Source organism: Moschus berezovskii, chromosome 7 (assembly GCF_049115385.1).
Source record: "Moschus berezovskii isolate FMDL1 chromosome 7, NW_MosBer_1.0, whole genome shotgun sequence".
Lineage (NCBI taxonomy): Eukaryota > Metazoa > Chordata > Mammalia > Artiodactyla > Moschidae > Moschus > Moschus berezovskii.
The window spans coordinates 5,738,151-5,759,560 of record NC_142466.1 but is presented as its reverse complement, the minus strand read 5'-3'; the positions used below and the strand labels follow the sequence as shown (position 1 = coordinate 5,759,560).

Sequence of the window (21,410 nt, the reverse complement as noted above, 5' to 3'; positions counted from 1 at the left end):
GACGACTTCTTCACAGTTGTTTGTAAGAGAGTAACTGAAACTTCCAGAAAGCACATTCTTTTCCTGTTAAGAGCCGTGCTGTATGGTAGAATACTTAGTAGGAAGAAAATACAAAATCAAAACCAATCACTTAGCTGAGGAAAAAGCCTGCCTTTGTTACTCAAATTGCTTTTGGAGTTTTCTTCCTGCTGAAATTATTGGAATACAAAAACAGGGAGTGGTCGAATTGTTGGGGCACCTTTTTCAACAGGCTTTAGCAAATATTTAACAAGCAACTGTGAATTAAACTCAGGAAAATTGTTGAAGAGTTTTAAAAGCAGCAAGAAAACAATAGTTGATGAGATTTGATTTTTGGAAGGCTCTCCAAGCTGACAGTAACACATAATGACGCTGACATTTGGAAAGAGGATGGGGAGATAATTAGCCATAGGAGGGAGGGGTGGCGATGGGAAGAAATCACCTTCCTTGGCTGAGAGCACATTCCTGCAGCAGGAAGGAACAGAAGGCCACATGAGGTGAAGGTTCTAGAAGATGACATAGATCAGAGAGAGGGGAAGGGTCCCACCACCCACCGTCACTGGGAGGTGATTCTGATTTCCAGACACTAAGCTAGGACTCCTGCCCAAGCAGGGTGTGGAACACCTCCAGGAAATGCTGTATTCCTGAAAGAATCATTCGTTCGGCCTGTGATGCTTTCACACTCCCTTTGCACAAGCTCTGCACCGCTGTGGACGCTCAGCGTGAAAGAGAGCTGCGGCACGAAGACTTTAAGGAGGCGACACAGACCCAGAGAGCTCTGGAAAGGGGGCTTGCAGGGCGGTGCTGGTCCAGTTGCTCAGTCACGGCAGACTTCTGCGAGCCCGCCAGACTCCTCGTCCATGGGATTTCCCAGGCAAGAACACTGGAATGGGTTGCCATTTTCTCCTCCAGAGGATCTTCCCAACTCAGGGATCAAACCCAGGTCTCTTGCAGTGAAGGCAGATTCTTTACTGTCTGAGCCACCAGGGAAGCCCGATAACCCCAGAGGTAAGTAATTCTATTATTCCCATTTTACGAATAAGGAAGCTGAGGCACAGAAAGGGTGAAGGACTTGCCGAGGTTAACTGGAGATTCACTGAATCTGACGGTCAGCACTGAGCTCTTCTCCTGTGTGTTCCACACAGCGTGTGTGTGTGAGAGAGAGAGCTGGACCATACAGAAGCTTGAGTGCCAAAGACCTGATGCTTTCAAATCGTGGTGCTGGACTCTCTCCTTGACTGCAAGGAGATCAAACCAGTCAATTCTAAAAGAAATTAACCCTGAATATTCACTGGAAGGACTGATGCTGAAACAGAAGTTCCAATGCTTTGGCCACCTGATGTGAAGAGCTGACTCATTAGAAAAGACCCTGATGCTGGGAAAGATTGAGGGCAGAAGGAGAAGGGGGTGACAGAGGAGAAGATGGCTGGATGGCATCTCTGACTCAATGGACATGAATTTGAGCAAATTCCAGGAAATGGTGGGCAGGGAAGCCTCATGTGCTGCAGTCCGTGAGGTCCCAAAAAGTCAGACAGGACTTAGTGACTGGACAACAACAAGAACACAATACTTTATGCATAAGCATATTTTTAATTCTAAAGGGATTCTTGTAACTACCTTTATTTCTTAGGAAAATTTATATCAGTGTTTGTTTATTGATTGGTTTTCTCATTAAATTCAGAAACTTGGCCACTGAAATGGACTCTGAAATGATGAAATCAATTCTTTAGAGCAAGCACTACTGGCTACTGCTACTGTACAGCTAGATACTGATGACTTAACGATGGATTCAGGCTGTGGCTAGGGCAATACCCCACATTTGCCTTGGACATCAAAGGTACTTCTTGGGTCATGGAGATGTCAGATGTGCAAGTCCTCATGTGCAGTGGGCCTGTCACAGTATTGCGGGCCATGGGTCGGCAAGGGAGCGGTGACAGGCAACTGCCGTCACTCTGTAATGTTCAAACCACAGGACAGCAGCTGCACACAACGTGGGCAGTGTTTCCTGGGCTAAGGAGTTCACACAGGTCCACAGAAGGACTAGTACTGATGTCTTCAAGCGCGTGAAGGCTTGCAGAGTTAGGACTAACTTTTCAAGTGAGATTACCAGGGGGCCGATCCTGGGGGGAAGCAGGGATTGAGAAAGAATGCAGAGGCTGGGGAAGAGGACAGACAGCAGGGCGAGCTGCATCCCGGTCAGTTATTAGCTCTTGGAATGCAGGGCTCAGGGATAAGTCTGTGTCTTTGCGGTGAAACTGAAGCTGCTGCCCTGCTGCTTTACCTCTGTTGGCTTCTGGTTCACTGGCAGTTCAATGTCAGAACATGTATTGTACTGATACAAACAAAAGATGAAAATTTTCAATTCAGTGCAAATGCACAGAGAAAGGAAAAGATGGAAAGAATTAAAGGAAATGATAATTAAGAATAGGCAAAACACTCTCCAACATAAATCACAGCAGGATCCTCCATGACCCACCTCCCAGAATAAAGGAAATAAAAGCAAAAATATACAAATGGGACCTAATTAAAATTAAAAGCTTCTGCACAGCAAAGGAAACTATAAGCAAGGTGAAAAGACAGCCTTCAGAATGGGAGAAAATAATAGCAAATGAAACAACTGACAATCTCCAAAATATACAAGCAGCTCCTGCAGCTCAATTCCAGAAAAATAAACGACCCAATCAAAAAATGGGCCAAAGAACTAAACAGACATTTCTCCAAAGAAGACATACAGATGGCTAACAAACACATGAAAAAATGCTCAACATCCCTCATAATCAGAGAAATGCAAATCAAAAGCACAATGAGGTACCATTTCACACCAGTCAGAATGGCTGCTATCCAAAAGTCTACATGCAATAAATGCTGGAGAGGGTGTGGAGAAAAGGGAACCGTCTTACACTGTTGGTGGGAATGCAAACTAGTACAGCCACTATGGAGAACAGTGTGGAGATTCCTTAAAAAACTGGAAATGGAACTGGCATATGATCCAGCAATCGCACTCCTGGGCATACACACCGAGGAAACCAGAATTGAAAGAGACACATGTACTCCAATGTTCATCGCGGCACTGTTTATAATAGCCAGGACATGGAAGCAACCTAGATGTCCATCTGCAGATGAATGGATAAGAAAGCTGTGGTACATATAGACAATGGAGTATTACTCAGCCATTAAAAAGAATGCATTTGAATCAGTTCTAATGAGGTGGATGAAACTGGAGCCTATTATACAGAGTGAAGAAAGCCAGAAAGAAAAACACCAATACAGTATGCTGCTGCTGCTGCTGCTAAGTCGCTCCAGTCGTGTCTGACTCTGTGCTACTCCATAGACGGCAGCCGAGCAGGCTCCCCCGTCCCTGGGATTCTCCAGGCAAGAACACTGGAGTGGGTTGCCATTTCCTTCTCCAATGTGTGAAAGTGAAAAGTGAAAGTGAAGTTGCTCAGTCGTGTCCAACTAGTAGCGACCCCATGGACTGCAGCCTACCAGGCTCCTCTGTCCATGCAATTTTCTAGGCAAGAGTACTGGAGTGACTTGCCATTGCCTTCTCCGAATACAGTATACTAATGCATATATATGGAATTTAGAAATATGATAATGATAACCCTGTATACGAGACAGCAAAAGAGACACAGACGTATATAACAGTCTTTTGGACTCTGTGGGAGAGGGTGAGGGTGGGATGATTTGGGAGAATGACATTCAAACATGTATATTATCATATGTGAAATGAATCGCCAGTCCAGGTTCGATGCATGAGACAGGATGCTCGGGGCTGGTGCACTGGGATGACCCAAGGGATGGGATGGGGAGGGAGGTGGGAGGGGGGTTCAAGATGGGGAACACATGTACACCCGGGGCAGATTCATGTCAGTATATGGCAAAACCAACCAATATAATATTGTAAAGTAATTAGCCTCCAATTAAAAAAAAAATAAAGAATGGGACAATAGGAAACTAAAACTAATCGGTGTCATTTTGCTTGGATTCTGTCCCATCCTGCTCGCTCTTGTCACCCAAATATGATGGTGGTAGGGTTCTCATTAATCTTCAGATGTCTGCTAATTCTAAAACGGTACTGTGTGTGTGTGTGTGTATTTGTGTCTGAACATGCACATTCTTTCTTAAGAATAAGAGGGTCACAGACAAGTCTTTTTACCCTCGGCAGCCAGTAAACTGTGTGGATGACACCGTAAAAGATCTTTGGCATAAGACCAAACACATGTAGTATTTTGAGGAACACCATGAATTTAAAATAAGAACATTTTCAAAACCTCTAAAATATAACTGAAACAAGCCAGAAAACACTCATGAGGGCAAACAGGTAAGCACCCATGTGCTTAATTCTCGCTGTTTAGCACCCAGACTCGAGGCGTTTTCTGGATGTGCCTGTGGGTCGCACGTGCCATCTGTCAGAAACAACGCTGCAGAAAGTACCAGTATGTCATTGGGAGAGGAGAGGGGATACAAAGTCCGCACTTTACAGTGAGTAAAGAGGAAGGTAACTTACACCCGTTTCTGCCCCTCCCACCTGGACACAGAACGTCTCCGCAGGATCACGCCCCTGGGCCCGCCTTCCCCGCGTTCTTTGGAACCTGAAACAGCGTGGCAGTGCCATGAAACACGACGGACAGGACACCGACACAAGCCAGAGTCCTGCTCTTGGCATTTTCCTGAAGGAGAGGACGTCACTCTCTCATAGACAGGCCCACTATCTTTGATGACTGTTTAGGTCCTTTCCAGGTTTGGAAACTACGCTGCTATGACCATTCATATCCGTGCGTCCTTATCCATATGGTCACCTCCTCCAGGCATAAACACACACCTGGGAGAGGTCCATTCATTCACTTACTCGGCACGTGCTCACGGAGCCGCTGTTACCTACAGGCAGCATTCTAGGTCCAGGGACTCAACAACGAAAATCAGCTGGAGGTCCCAACACTCCAGGGGTTTATATTTTACTAAGGGAGACAAACAGTAAAATAAACAAGTGTAGAGTGTATCAGTAAGTTCTATGGAGAAACCAAAACGGAATCTAAAAAATGATACCAATGACCTTATTTACAAAAAATAATAGACACTCAGGAAACAAACAAGGGTCCCAAAGGGGAAAGGGGAGGAAGGAAAAATTAGGAGTTTGGGATTAACATATACAGACTACTTTATATACGGGCTTGCCTGATGGCTCAGAGGGTAAAGAAACCGCCTGCAGTGCAGAAGACCTGGGTTCAGTTCCTGGGTTGGGAAGATCCCCTGGAGAAGGGAAAGGCTACCCACTCCAGTATTCTGGCCTGGAGAATTCCATGGACTGGATAGTCCATGGGGTCGCAAAGAGTCAGACACGACTAAGCAACTAATACTCTCAGTTTATATATAACATACACAGACTATTGTATATCTAGATAGTCCATGGGGTTGCAAAGAGTCAGACACGACTAAACTAATGCTTTCAGTTTATGTATAACATACACAGACTATTGTATATCTATTTTATATATAAAACCGATAACCAACAAGGACCTGTTATATAGCACTCAATATTTTGTAATAACCTGTAAGAGAAAAGAATCTGAAAAAGAATCTCTACATATACAGAGCTGAATGTAGGCTGCTGCTGCTAAGTCGCTTCAGTCGTGTCCGACTCTGTGCGACCCCACAGACGGCAGCCCACCAGGCTCCCCCGTCCCTGGGATTCTCCAGGCAAGGACATGGAGTGGGCGCCATTGCCTTCTCCTAGCTGAATGTATACTCACTGCATAAACTGAACCACTTCACTGGACACCTGAAACGAACTCACAGTGCAAATTAACTCTACTTCAACTACGCAAAACAAGAGTGGGCAGGCCTGTTCTTTTCCCCAGGTCAGTCATAGAAGGCTGGCTTTGAGGCAACATTCGAGGAGAGAGATGGAGGGTCCAGGCCCGCGTACACCTGGGGATGAACGTCACAAGGGGAGGGAGCAGCAGGTGTGGGGGCCCTGGGCAAGCAGAGTCCAGCAAGGATGCCGCTGCGGCTGCAGTGGATGAGGCAGGGCCGAGAATTTCCGTGGTGCTGGAGAGACGGGGCCTTTTCACTGCATATAGGACTATGTTACTCTGAGAGCAAGCAGCAGGCACCAGACAGCTTTGCACTGTGCTGTGATCACAAGCCCATGAAAAAGAACCAAGCTAGATGCAGTGTCGCCTGTGATGGTGGGTGGAAACAGTGAGCAGATAAGGAAGGCGGTGCGGATGCCCAGGGTGGGGGGAACAGAGAGGGTGGCGGCTGAACAGAGACTCTCCGGGAGGAGGCAGAAGGCGGTCGGGTTCCGGGTGTGGAGGGGGCACCCCCTGCACTCACCGGATGGACGGGGAGATGTGAGGTGGGAGGGAGACAGGTCCAGGTTTTGTCCTGCAAAAGCTGGCAGGACGGCTGTGGTTTGCTGGCCTGGAGAAGAGCGTGGAAGAGAGGGCTTGGAGGAGCCGAGACGCGGGACCCACTTGTGGCTACATCACCATGAAGCACCTGTCAGGTGCCCAAGCAGAGAGGTCGGCAGACTTCGGGTGGGAACTGCACAAAGTCCAGAGGCTGCTTCTTTAACTCCCTGGGTGCCCCAGCATCATCCCCACGCTGTCTGTGCCCACTCACATGTCACACTGCAGCGCCCCCTGAGTGGTCAGTGGTCACACTCCTCTGAGGGTACAGCCTGATGTCGATGTTGACAACCGTCTTCAACAGAAGCAGCAACCCTGGGCTAAGCCATGTGGATCGTGACTTTGCAAGCACTGCAGCCTCACTACCTGCCTGCCACGTTTTTCTCAACTAAAATGGCCAATAAAGGGGACACATTGGAACCCCTTTGAGTGAAAAGCGAGCCAGTGGCTTGTTTCCATGTCTGCTTTCTTTGGAGGAGGTGGGAATTTCTACCAATCGTGTTGGGCTTCCCAGGTGGCGCTAGTGGTAAAGAATTCACCTGCCAATGCAGGAGATGTAAGAGACACAGGCTGGATCCCTAGGTCAGGAGGATCCCCTGGAGAAGGGAATGGCAATCTACTCCAGTATTCTTGCCTGGAAAACCCCATGGAGAGAGGAGTCTGGTGGGCTACAGTCCAGGGTGTCGCAAAATCGGACACAACCGAGTGACTGAGCAGCAAATGGCGCTGCATAGGTTTGATAGAGCTAATCTCTCTTGTTTCGGCTTTGGTGATGATCAAAGTTTCACTAATGAAAACTAATTGGAGCTCTGCAGGTGCTGGGGTTTGACTGTAAAAAGAAGGAATTTAATTACTTTTAATTATGTGTATAATTGAAACTTTATTAGGCTAATAATGACCTAATAGGCATCTTATGATTATGAGCAGGTATGAGTCATTGCCCTCGAAGACTGAATGTTCCTGAACTATTGCTGGATCCTCCTTTCACTGCAGTTAAGTGGGTGTTTGCTGCTGCTGCTGCTAAGTCGCGTCAGTCGTGTCCAACTCTGTGCGACCCCATAGATGGCAGCCCAACAGGCTCTGCCGTCCCTGGGATTCTCCAGGCAAGAATACTGGAGTGGGTTGCCATAGTGGGTGTCTAACACTGGCTTTTTTCCTTATGAGTTGGCACACAGTTAGCTTACAATGTAATTTGAATGTGAGGATGGTTTGGAATACTGTTCAGAAACTGGGAATAATTTGATTTGTTTGTAGTTGATAGAGAGTATCTTCCTTCCCTGTCTTTAAACATTTTTTGGTTTATGTTGATTGACTTATTCAACAGTATTAACTGAATGCAAAATAAAACAGAGAATAGCCAGGAATAGCTATGTTTTAAAAATAAAGATCAATACTGCAGAAATCACCAGGGTACCGTTTTCTTTAAAGACAGGTGAAGTCTGAATTCCACAACTGAAGATGTTCAAGGTGAGTCATTACAGGGCATGGCCAGGAATTCAAGACCTGGGTTCTGTTCTCTAGGACCAATTGATTCTTTTTCTGTTCCTAGGTAAAAAATTTCCTAGCTTTCTTAGTTTCTTTATATTTACATGGTTTAAAAATGGTTGCCATGATGAAATATTTTTAAAGTATACAGTGAAAATGTAAGCTCATTTTAATAATACCAGTGGTACTTTGAACTAAAATTCTTCATGAAGTTTTTGCCAACTCTGAAAAGTTGAGAGTGGAGGGGGAGGGGGTCAGGGAGGTGAGGGATCATGTCTTTGACCTGTTGTCAGCTGTGCATGAGAAATAAGGAACATCTGATGTGAGGTAATAATTCAAATTGTTGACAAATAATTTGCACATAACTTAAGTGAAGTGGTGAAGTGAAGTGAAGTTGCTCAGTTGTGTCCAACTCTTTGCAACCCTGTGGACTGTAGCCCACTAGGCTCCTCTATCCATGGGATTCTCCAGGCAAGAATACTGGAGTGGGTTGCCATTTCCTTCTCCAGGGGATCTTCCCGACCCAGGGATCAAACCCAGGTCTCCTGCGTTGCAAGCAGATGCTTTACCCTCTGAGCCACCAGGGAAACCCCTGTAACTTCAGTTATTGTAGATAAGCTTTAGTTCCATCGGTTTTCCTTTGCTTTGCTGGGGTTTTGGTGGGACTGTGCAAAAGTAAAGACGGAAGGTGAGATTTCCCAGTCCTGGTTGTGATCACAGCTGGTCCTTGCGCTGGTTACACTTGACAAGGCTGGGGTGAAGTGACTGGATATGATGAGGAGATGCCTTCAACCGCGCATCCTTCAGTCCTCCCTGGAGCCGGGCCCCTTCGTCCGACTCTGTACAGCTCACCGGTCCAGGGCCCGGGTCCACAGGGCTCTACTTGGGCCAAATCTAAGAAGCTCCAGGTCTGCAGTTTGGTGAGGCACAGGCTGGTCTGGCCATCTGTCCCCTCCTGGAGCCTGCAGGAGTTGGTCACGGGCGCGGCCCTCACTCGGCCCAGTCTGAGTCCCTGTTTCAGTGACTCAAGTCCAGAAGGGCAGACCTGCTCCCCAGGAGCAACCCCTGGTCTGGCCCCTGGTCCCCACTGCCCTGCCTTCCTGGGGCGCCCGCCTCTAACGCCTCCTGGACCGCCACCCTGCACCTCCAGACCCGTCACCCATTTCCCAGCCCTGTGCGTCTCTGGGCCTCTGTCCGTGCTGGGCCCAGCTCCCTGGACCCCTGATCTCCACAACTTCTGTCACCTGCTCCGGGGCCCTGGGAGGTGGCCCGCCGACCACCAGGCCTGCCCAGTGTTGGGTTCAGAGACCCCGGACGGACTCAATGGGAGCCGGGTTCCAAACTGCCCCGGTTAAGGCGACCTCTTTATCAACATTTGTCTTCCTTATACAAAATCCCCTTCCAAGAAGGTCTCCTCTTCAGGATCTCCAGTTCTCACGGGGGGAAGGAGCTCGAGGTTTTAGGCATTTGGTGCATTTGCAAAGGCATGGCAGAGGGACCAAGATCTTCGGAGATTAAGAAACTTCAATGGACGTTTACACTTTCCCCTAAAAACCCCTCAAAGGACAACAAAACAACCCGGCTAACTTTAAAAGATGGTGCATTCTCATCAGAAACTTAATTACTCTGGAAGGGCACAGCTGTAATGACTAACATTGGTCATGGGCTTTGGCAGCCCGGGAGATGACAAGAGAAACTAGCGAATAATCCTGTAGCTGCGGACTAAACTAATTCTCCCCTTCCCCTAAGGAGAAAAGGCAGAAGCCTGAACCGGGTGGCCCCCACATCTTGAAATGGTTAAGTGAACTTTAACACAGAAGTTATGGTAGGCTCACTTGAATTAATCCTTTGATGGGTAAATGTATTACTTTTTGTTAAGAATATGTTTAGAAGGGGGCTATTTTGGAGTCAACATCAGTGGAGCAGTGTGCAGTTTGAATACATTTGGAAGGGGCTATTTTGGAGTAAACGTCAATAGAGCCGTGTGCAGTTCGAAAACCTGTGGAACCGTTTTGAGTGACACATGAATGCATTTCTAACAAATAATTACTTGTTCCCAAGGTTAGTGGGTTAAAGACATCTAAATAGAATCCAAAAGAAATAATTTCACTTTTATCACAAGCAAAGTGATAACTTTTTTTATAGAAAAGATAAATAATGGACTGGACTATACAGAGTCTATGGAATCCTCCAGGCCATAATACTGGAGTGGGTAGCCTTTCCCTTCTCTAGGGGATCTTCCCAACCCAGGAATTGAACCCAGGTCTCCTGCGCTGCAGGCGGATTCTTTACTGAGACACAAGGGAAGCCCAATGCAGCTGAGACACAAGGGAAGCCCAATGCAGAATTTAGGATGAGATATTTAATTAAACAAACTCATTAGGAAGTTTTTGCTGCCCACTGCTGTCAGCTTCTAAAAGACAGGGAAACCAGGGCTTCCCAGGTGGTGCTAGTGGTAAAGAACCCGCCTGCCAATTCCATCCCTGGGTCAGGAAGGTCCCCTGGAGGAGCGCAGTGGCAACCCACTCCAGTATTCTTGTCTGGGAAATCCCAGGGACAGAGGAGCCTGGCAGGCTACAGTCCGTGGGGTTACAAAGAGCAGGACACGACTAAAGCGACTTAGCATGCACATAGAAACTGACTCAAGGTGAATTAGTTGAACAAATTGGTTTGAAAAAATTCTTTGCCTCTGACTCCATCAGTTCCTGTCGGGGATGCTGACTTACTTCATGTCTGTGAGTAATGGTCTGTCAGCCCAAGGAGCCAGCTGCAGCAAAGTGTGTGTCAGTGGGTGCTGGTGAGCAGTAGTTTTTGATTTGTGAAATGCTACATTAATAAGTACCAGCCTTGCAGCTTATAGCCAGTGATGTTTTCCTTACTTTTTTTGCTGAATTTCTTAATATTGAATTAATTTTTATATTTATGTAATTTAGGTAAAACACTCTTCATTAATAAATCCGAAACTTTCCAAGTAAATGCATTAATGGCTTATTTTTCATAGTATAATCCTGACTTGAATTGTTATTTTCATTTTGGCATATGAAATTAAGAAATGAGAAGTACTAGCCATAAAAGGTAATAGTAAAGCAGCAGTCACTAGATGCAAAGCACTGCTTTATTTTTTCACATGCTATTTTACTTAGTCACAAAATACAATGGGAGTGGGTATCATAATTCCCACTTCATGGATGAATAAACTGAATCACAAATGACTTGTCTAGGTACGCATTTGGTGAAAAGTGGAGTGGCGATGGGAGACCTTGGAGTCTGCCCCCAGGGTTGCTCCTCTGAACCTCTTTGCACAGGAGGTACAAATGCTATACCTTCTGCGCATATAGAAGAGTGCAGAGAAATCACAATGGCCGCAGTGGTGTCGGTGATTAGTGATTCCCACTAACCGCACACTCCTCACCTGCTGCTCATCTGCTATCCGCCCTCTTGTGGCTGAAGCCCGGGCATGGACAACAGGCCTGTCCACGCCCTGCCTGGTGTCTCTGCCTTCACGGGTAAGTTCTGCCACGTTGAAGGTGTGGTGTGCTCAGCATAGTGAACATGTGCCCATGGACCGCACACTCAGACCGGACACACTTGGGGCTGACCTTGTGACAGGTCACACACCCTGTGCCTTTCATCTTCCAGACAGCTTCTGGTTTTAGCCACACTTTAACCATCTCCAGTAAATATTCAAATTATGCCCAGTATTTGACTATATCAGTTGGGCAACTTACTGGCTTTAATTCTGGGGCCCCTGTAGCAATGTGCTGTTCTGCTGTCTGCTTGCCCCATCCTTTGCCCCGCTCGCCCCCCACCCACCGGCCTTAGCAGTGCTAGTTCAGGACGGCAGATCCATCTGCCAGGGACCAGAGCACAGCTAGTACTGATGTCTGCCACGATGAGGTGCCTCTGCATTGTGGGTCCTTGAAAACATGACCTCATGCTCCAGGGGGCTCACTGTGCAGGAAATGAAACACTGATTAGTTGGAATTTATTTGCCTCCTTAGGTACGTAGTGGGTTGGTCAAACCTGAGTTATTTTACAGAGTTAGCACTGCACATACATGTGTAAGAGGGAAACCCGCATCTCCAGGATGGCCCCAACTGAGTGTCTTCAGTCTGTGGAACACAGCATGCAAGCACTGCCATCAGAGCCCTTCACAAAGCGAGGAGACCTTCAGTGAGGAAAACCAGACTCCCAGCTCCAGGGGCTTACACGCACTGAAGAGCAAATCAGCTTTCAAGTTTGAAGTTACCTGAACGCCTTAAATTTTGCCCTGATCCCTGGAGCTGGTAAACGGATTTGAGCCGTGCCTTCTGTCTCCTTGCTGGTCGACCTCACAATGAAGCACTTTCTTTCCTCAAAAGAAGTGCTTTCCAGGGCTACCATACTGGCTTCTGTGCATGTCCAGCAGCCAGCCCTTGCTTGGTCACAAGTTTTGGTGACCATGAAGGGACCCGGGTGTCGTGATCCCCTGCCACGGCCCTGCAGCCCCTGGGTACGTGGCCCTCAGCCCTGACTCCGAGTGCCCACCTTGACCGCACGTGTCTTCAGGAGCAGGTGTCAGTTTCCTGCCTCCCCACCTCCGGACTCGGGCCCCTTGTGCTGCTTTGGGTCAGATGTGTTTTTGGTCAGTAACCTTGCTGAAACATGCCTGTGCCTGAACTGTCTAAAAACCTCATCAGGATCGTGGGTTAGAGCCTCACCGAGGGGGAAATATAAAAAGTCCTCAAAAGTTCTGGTTAGACATAAATTGCAGCACTATCTTTTTTTGACCTCCCTCCTAGAGTACTGAGAATAAAAACAAAAGTAAGCAAGTGGGACTAATTAAAAGCTGTTGCAGAGCAAAGGAAACCATAAACAAAATGAAAAGACAACACACAGAATTGAAGAAAATATTTGCAAATGAATTGACGGACAAGGGATTAACCTCCCAAAATATACAAACAGCTCAAGCAGCTCAATATAAAAAAAAAAAATCAAAAAATGGGCAGAAAATATAAATAGACATTTCTCTAAAGAAGACACACAGGTGACCAAAAAGCACTGAAAAAATGCTCAGTGTCACTAATTATCAGGAAAACGCAAATCAAAAAACCACATGAGGGATCACCTCACACTGTTCAGAATGGCCATCATCAAAAAGTCTACAAACAATAAATACTAGAGAGACTGTGGAGAAAAGTGAACCCTCCCATACCCTTGGTAGGAATGTAAATGGTTGCGGTCACTATGGAGAATAGTATGGAGTTTCCTTAAAAAACTAAAAATAGAACTCCCATATGACCCAGCAATCCCACTCCTGGACATATATCCAGAGGAAGCCATAACTGAAAAAGATGCATGCACCCAGTGTTCACTGCAGGCCTGTTCAGAACAGTCAAGGCATGGAAGCGACCTAAATGCTCACCGACGGAGGAGCGGGTAAAGGGGATGCGGCACACACAGTGGGGCGCTGCCCAACCACGGAAAAGAGTGAAGGAGTGCCGTCTGCAGCAACGTGGGCCAGCCTGGAGATGGTCATGCTAAACGGGTGAGCCAGACGGAGACAGACGAGCATCGCATGACAGCACTCACGCACGGAACACAGCTAGGAGCTGGGGGTTAACACACACGCTGCTGCTGCTGCTGCTGAGTCGCTTCAGTTGTGTCCGACTCTGCGCGACCCCACAGACGGCAGCTCACCAGGCTCCCTCGTCCCTGGGATTCTCCAGGCAAGAGCACTGGAGTGGGTTGCCATTTCCTTCTCCAATGCATGAAAGTGAAAAGTGAAAGTGAAGTCGCTCAGTCGTGTCTGACTCTTAGTGACCCCATGGACTACAGCGCACCAGGCTCCTCCGTCCATGGGATTTTCCAGGCAAGAGCACTGGAGTGGGGTGCCATCGCCTTCTCCAATACACACACAGTACTACACAAAAAACAGACAAACAACAGGGACCTGCTCTATTGCACAGGGAACACTACTAGATATTCTGAAATAACCCGAATGGGAAAAGAGCCTGAAGAAGAGTGGATATACGCGTAACTGAATCTGGTGTGCTGCAGCTCATGGGGTCGCACAGAGTCAGACATGACTCAGCGACTGCACAATGATAACCGAACCACTCTGATGTACACCCGAGACTGATACCACAGTGTAACTATCTATACCCCCCGATTTCTTTAGTTCAAGTTAGAGTCCTCAACCCTGGGTTAAAATTCCAGAGTCTTGGATTTCTTTGTTCAGGTTGGTTCATGTCTGTTTGTTCAGTTCAGTTCAGTCGCTCAGTCGTGTCTGACTTTGCAACGCCACGGACTGCAGCACGCCAGGCCTCCCTGTCCATCACCAACTCCCAGAGCTTGCTCAAACTCTTGTCCATCGAGTCGGTGATGCCATCCAACCATCTCATCCTCTGTCGTCCCCTTCTCCTCCTGCTGTCAATCTTTCCCAGCATCAGGGACTTTTCCAGTGAGTCTGTTCTTCGCATCAGGTGGCCAAAGGATTGGAGTTTTAGCTTCAGCATCAGTCCTTCAAAGAACATTCAGGATTGATATCCTTTAGGACTGACTGGTTGGATCTCCTAGAAGTCCAAGGGACTCTCTAGAGTCTTCTCCAGCACCACAGTTCCAAAGCATCAGTTCTTAGGTGCTCAGCTTTCTCTATAGTCCAACTCTCACATCCATACATGTCTACTGGAAAAACCAAAGCTTTGACTAGATGGGCCTTGTTTGTTAGCATTGGCTAATAGGGGGAGGATGTTCGATGACTGAAGGAAAACTTTTAAACCTGATTTAATGAAGGCCCTCTGACTCAGGAGACAGAAGACACTGCTCCCTGACTGACAGTTGTCCCCGTGACCTGTAGTGGTTTCACAGGAGTCCATCCCAGAAGAACATACCCTGTGCCTGGGAGAGAGGAATTTCCACCCGAGACATCTCTGTGGGATCCTTTTGCTCCAGTCATCCTGAGAGCAACCTTTCAAATGGGGAACGTTAATAGCACACCTGACTGTAGTCCCCTGGCATGTATTCATGCAGAACTGGTCGATGTCTAGCTATAAGCCAATGGAAAAGAAGAAAATTATTTTCTCTGTAACACTGCCGGGCCCTGGTATTAGGTCGAATCTCAGGGGAAATAACCAGAGAATGGGTCTTTGAACTATCGTACTATTTTAAAATTAGACTTGTTTTGTTAGAGGAAAAATGGGGTTAATCCCATCGTACAATCTTTTATGCCTTTATTTTGGAATAAGAATTTGCAGAAGAGATGTAAGATTGTGGTTCAGAGGGAAGAACCTCAGAAAAAGCCTGTGTCCGTTGAGTCAAAGCCGAACGATGACTGACTATATCCAGACGTCCCTCCAGCAGCCCCTTGAATGGCTCCCCCGCCCATGAAGGGGGTCTTCCTGTGAGCAGTGCAGAGGGTGCCAACAGCCCTCCCAGGGTTGCCCTTATCCAATCATCATAAAGGAACACTCTTTCCTCCCCATACCCACCAGGGTGCTCAGTTTGCCCAGGGAACCCCCAACAGGGCATTTCTATTAGGGCAGGTCCCAGAAGGCTTAGATGACCAAGGCCAACACAGGGGACTCTGACCAAGGCCAACATAAATTTCAGCCTGAACTTATAAAATTGGAGAAATAATAAGCCATTTTACTGAGATGACCCTCAGAAAACAGAGAATCTCTTTACATGTTTTGCTACTCATTACCTTAACTGGGCTGCATGCAGGCCTTCATGAATACCCTCCTGTGGAGAAGCACAGGATGGTATTAGGGAAGGCTACCTGAATCACATGGGAGAAGGAAATGGCAACCCACTCCAGTGTTCTTGCCTGGAGAATCCCAGGGACAGAGGAGCCAGGTGGGCTGCCGTCTGTGGGGTCACACAGAGTCAGACAATACTGAAGCGACTTAGCAGCAGCAGCCTGAATCACAACCAAATCATCCAATCAGGACTTGGGAGGCACGGACCATGCCTGGAGCTGACCCAGAAGGGACCCCAGTGACCCAAGGGGATTAAACAAGGCTGAACCATCATAAGAAATGTTTAATAACAGACCTCAACAGGGGTCCTGAACCAAACAGCTTGAACGAGATCCAGGAGTACAGCAAGGGCCCAGGGGAACGCCCCTCTTCCCTGAGAGGGCTGAAGGCTGACAGACGATATACTGATGTGGATATGGAACACCCAGCTGGACCTGCCCTGATGCCCTATTCCCTTGTGGGGAACATTAAGTGCACTCCCAGGTCAAGCCTCTGCCCTCCAAGCTGCACCTTTACAGTTGGAAGACCAAGCCTCACCTAGATGTCCTGAAGAAATTCTGCAAAAGGTAAGAGCAATGTTTGGAATGATGGAAGGCCAGAAAGAGCCAAGACGGCTGTTCCAATAGCAGTAAAACTCTGTCCAGGGGACAAGGTGCCAAATTTAAGTAAGTAAGTAAGTATCAGTCATTCAGTCATGTCTGACTCTTTGCCGCCCCGTGAACTGTAATCCACCAGGCTCCTCTGTCCATGGGATTTCCCAGGCAAGAATACTGGACTGGGTAACCATTCCCTTCTCCAGGGGAGCTTCCCAACCCAGCAATTGAACCCAGGTCTCCTGAATTGCAGGCGGATTCTTTACACTATGAGCCATCAAGGAAGTCCAAATATAAAGCAACAGGCATCTAAAGAGGCACACGAAGGAAGGTATAAAGCCTCTGACAATCACCTTTAAATATCAATTATTCAGACCTTGTTGATCTTCATGAAACCCTTCTATCCCATCCATACAAAAACCGAGGACCAGAGATAACTGTTCTATTCAGGATTTGAAGGCCATTAACCAAATTATAGAGGAAATAATGTGGTGATGTCAAATCCGTAGATGTTGCTTACAACTTTATCTGGAGACTTTTGCTGGTTTATAGTTCTGGACTTGAAAAAAGATGCCTTTTACTGAATACCCCTAAGTCCTGAGTCCTAGGGGTTTTGCCTTTGAACGGGACAATCCAGAGACTGATGTGAAACAGCAACACTGCTGGATGGAACTCCCACAAGGATTTAAGAACATCCCCACCATCTTCAGGGAAGGTTTCGCCATGGACTTAAGGGATTTCCAATTAAATGAAGGAGTCTTACTCCAGTATGTGACTGAATAATTGCTAGTAGAACTAAGGAAGCTTAAGACCAAAATGTGATTAGATAAAGTTTGCAAGGGAAGAGCGCACAATTTCTCAACCAACTCTAAACTAGTTAGGGTTTGAAGTATCAAAAAGACAAAGAAATTTACTGAAAGATGGAAGAGAGGCATTAACTAGGGTGACTGCAGCCACCCACAGAAGGCGCTTGTGAGGATCCCTAGGAATGGCTGAGTATTGTCATCTTTGGACTCCTGATCTTGGACTCAGCCAAACACAAACATGAGGCTCTTAAAGGAAATGACAATAAGCCATTAAGCTGGACTCTGAGCGGTCATGATGTGTTCCACACCACCAAGGAGAAACTTTTAAGAGCCCAGCATTTGCTTGCCCAGGTATTTTGTGCACGAAAGACGGGGCGTGAGTCTTGGAGCTAACTCAACACTGAGATACCATCAGAAGGCCTGTAGCTTACTTTTCTAAACAATTGGGCACTGACACCAAGGATTGCCAGTTTGCCTCTGGGCTGTGATTGCAACCTTTCACAAGAGGCTGAAAAATGAACCCTCGGCACACTGCCTTTACCAGAACAAAACAGTGGATGTGGGTTTACTTCGGGGAGATGGGGCAAAGACCACACCACTTGACATCCTGAATGTCTCCTTACAGGCAGTATCGACTCTAAACCCAGCCACTCTGCTCCCCAGGACAACAGGAGAGCCTGCTCACAACTGTATACAGGAGCCTTTAGAAATACTCTCGGACGGGACCAGTTTCACAAACAAGGGGGGCGGTGTGTGTGTGCAGTTGTAGCTCATCAGGAAGCCCTGGAAGCAGAAGCCATCGTCCGGGTCCATCTGCCCCGAGCTCACTGCCCTCGTCACACCTGAGCCTAGGAGCTAAGAGACAGTGACCACACATACTGACTCCAAGTCGGCCTTCTCTGTCGTACGTGTGCATGGGGCCACCTGGATGTCAGGAAGGAGAGAAATGAAACACACAGAGGAGACGCCAGCCTTTTTATTAATAAATGCTGTTAAAATGCCAGGAGGAGCAGCCTTTGGGTGCTGCTTGGGTCACCCGAAACGGATCATCACTTCACTAAAGGAAATAATTAGGTGGATCCGGCAGCACAACAAGCATCCAGAACCAAAGACTCAGATCCAGAGACCCTACCACCAACTCTGAGTGTGGACCATCCTCGTTGAAGCCTCGGATCTGGAAATGGATCATCTAGAGAGCATGCACGGGGAGTTCATGCAGACTCTGGGGACTTAGATGGTGATCAGGACGAACAGCCACAGAAGCCGGGTTTATGACGAGTTTAACCCAGACATTTAATGGACAGAATTTTACTCATCTACACCAAGGAACCCGTGATGGGAGGCTGCGGCATGTCATGGACTCCAGCAGTTCACTGTTGGTCATAAATGCAAATGAGCATCTGAAAGGTAATCCAAAGTGCTGATCTGCACCAGAAACAATCCTAAAACTGGGCCACCCTGAGGATAAAAGGCATGCATGCCTGAGGGACAGAACCAGGGGATGGTGGCTAAAGAGACTTCACTGTACACCAAGTGCCAGGAACACTGTAGAAACGTCTAGACGCTGGTGATGCCATCATGCTGGCAAGGCTTTCCCACATAGGACAGAGAAAGGTTCTGCAGTAACAAAGGCCTTCCTCCAAGAAGACCCCTTGTCTGGGGTTGCCTCTTCTGATTCAAAGTGACAACAGAGAAGCTCTCATTGCTGAGGTGACTCAAAGGTGTCAAGGCCCTTGGAACGTGATGAAGCTCATGCTTCTTGGAGACCTCAGTCCATGGGGAAACAATGAATCATTCCTTCAAAAAGACAGTCGCCAAGACAAGCCAAGAAACCAGAGTAACCTGGGATAAGGTCTGACCAGCTGCCCTGTTGAGGGTCAGAGTGGCCCTGAAAACAAGCTCCTATTGAGCCTGTATGTGATGTTCTACGGGAGACCTTCCTGAAGGTCTCAGTGGTAACAGCATCACATTTGATAAAGTGTGTACAGCGTCTCGGTGCTGTCTTCTCTTCTATACATAAATATGTGTCTAGCCCATTAGGGTTTCCCACGACGTCCCAGGACTACATCCTCCCAACACCGGGACAAACCCACACAGTGAGCACCGTGCAGGCATGTGAAATAGCCCCTGTGACATCCTCCTGGTTACACATCCTCCAGGAGAGCTAAAGTAGTCACACCCTGGCCACCCCACTCCCAGGTACTTTAAGTAACTCTTCAAAAGGAAACAGACAGCTAAGACTCCACCTGGCCAAGATGAGAAGACAGTAGCATCTCAAAAACAGAATATTTTGACCTAAGAGTCTGGTACAGGCCTACACAAATCCAAATTCAATCACTAAAATGTTAAAAACAGGTTTTAATGGATTCCCAAAGAAATAAGGTCTGTTTTGAAGGACTGTTAAAGTTAGGAGCCATAGGTTAATCCTCTTACTCATCAAATTCTGTCCTCATTGTCCACCTCCTACATTTAAAGAGCACCCCCGCCCCCGCCACCAGACACACAGGATGATTGCCTGAGACTTCAGAGTTCAAGGTGGGACACGCAAATATTTATAGGTAAGTGCAAAACAATTTTATTCGTCTTATAAAAACTCACATCCCTCATCAGCAGGAAGCAGCTAGCAGAGGCCCTCACCCCTACTTCCCTCAAGACTGAGGTGCAAACAAAGAAAAAGCAGGTAAAACATCACCGAGCTTAAATGGACATAGCTCCCTGCAGTTACTGTAGGGAGACTGCACTGCACAAGCTCAAGATGGGCCCCCACCCCATGCCCCCCCAATCCCCTGCTCCCCATCCATCTGCAGGATGACCACAAACCCAGCATTTTCAGTCTGCAGATGTCGGAGCATAGAAAAGCTGCCAAACTTGCGCTTTACAAAGCGAGGAGTCCCTCACTGAGGACGACCCGGCGCCAGCACGAGGTGCTAAGTGTGGACTATCATCAAGGCAGCTTCCAAGCTTGAAATTTCCTAAACCCTTAAATTCCACCCTGATCCCTGGAAAGGGAACCTGATTTGAGCGTTGCCTCCTGTCTCCCTGCTGGTTCAACTTGCAATGGAGCTTTGCCTTTCCTCAAAAGCCAGGGCCATAATACTTGCTTCTGTGCGCTTGGGGAGCCAAGCCCTTGCCTTGTAACAGAAATCTCTTCTCTTACACTAAAGTAAGAGTGAAGGACACGCAAAGCATCGTGTCTCTGCAACCAGAGTCCTACCTGACCCGAGGAGGTGGGTTCCCAGTGACTCTGCACTCCAGGTAGACCCGACTACCTTCTGCCACTTCTTGGCTCCGCAGCTTCTGGATGAACCGGGGAGCGGCTAGGGGGTGGCGGGCGCTGGGAGGCGGCGGGGACGAGGGGCTGCGGCTGGGCCGTGCCACATCCTGGGCCACCGGGGGATGATGCCCGAGCGCCGGGGGCCTGGCCCCGGCTTCCACGTCCTGCCGGTCCCGGGTGGGGTGATGACCGGGCGCCGGGGGCCTGGCACCGGCCTCCACGTCCTGCTGGTCCCGGGTGGGGCTCCGGCTGGCCGAGGCGCTCCTCGGGTCTGACGGCTGATTCTTAGGGGACAGATACCCGCTGTCCGGGGACGAGGACTCCCCGTCGGGGCTCCTGGTTCTGGGCTTGGCGGCTTCTCGGAAGATGGAGGTCAGCTCCTCGATGAGGGTGGCCGCCTTGTCGTTCAGCGGGCTCTGGGGGCCAGCCCTGCCGGGGCGCGCGGCTCTGGGCTTGGCGCTGGCGCCGGGGGCCTTGGCCCCCTGCGCCCCCTGCTTCCCGGCCTTGCGCAGGCTCCGGATGTAGCTGGGCCTGGCCAGCAGGGGCGAGACTCCGGGCTTCCTCCGCGATGCGGGCGAGGAGATGCGCTCTGCTTGCTCCGGGGGTGGAGGCGCCGCAGGAGCCCGCCTGCGGGCCCCAGGCGTCCCTGGGGACGCACGCTCGCCCAGCCGGGCCTCCGGAGGGGCCAGAGGCTTCCGGCGGCTCCTGGGCGAGGGGCTGCAGCGCTGCGGGCCCTCCTCGCAGTCGCAGTCGTCCGTCTTGGAGCTGGCTATGGCTCTGCGGGCCAGGTCCAGACTCTTGTGGATCTCCTCCTGGCTGAGGAAGGCCGACAGCCCCGGGAAGAAGGCCGCATTCTCGCCGTCCTCCAGCAGGTCCGAGAGTGAGTCGTAGAAGGAGTCGTGGGAGGACGTCTCGGACATAGTCGAGAGGCGCTCATGCACTCGGTCCGCTTCCTCAGGAAGGCGGGTGTCCTGAACACAGGCTCTGAAGGGCAGGAGACACACCTGCGTTAGTAGGAACGACTGGGGTTGTGTGTGCGCGCGTGTGACCACTGTACTACTCATCCACAAGTTGGGAGAAAC

The 21,410-nt window shown here is 48.7% G+C and overlaps 1 protein-coding gene across 4 annotated transcripts in view; it reads right to left on the bottom strand.

The window, feature by feature from the left end:
- PALLD (palladin, cytoskeletal associated protein) overlaps positions 1 to 21,410 on the bottom strand; it is a 367,111-nt gene that overhangs the window by 333,631 nt on the left and 12,070 nt on the right. For all 4 annotated transcript variants that reach the window (XM_055427986.2, XM_055427989.2, XM_055427990.2 and 1 more), the window contains one exon: positions 20,269 to 21,312. In XM_055427986.2, coding sequence (XP_055283961.2) covers positions 20,269 to 21,248 — 980 coding nt within the window. In that variant the 5' untranslated portion in view covers positions 21,249 to 21,312. The remainder of the gene's footprint in view (positions 1 to 20,268; positions 21,313 to 21,410) is intronic.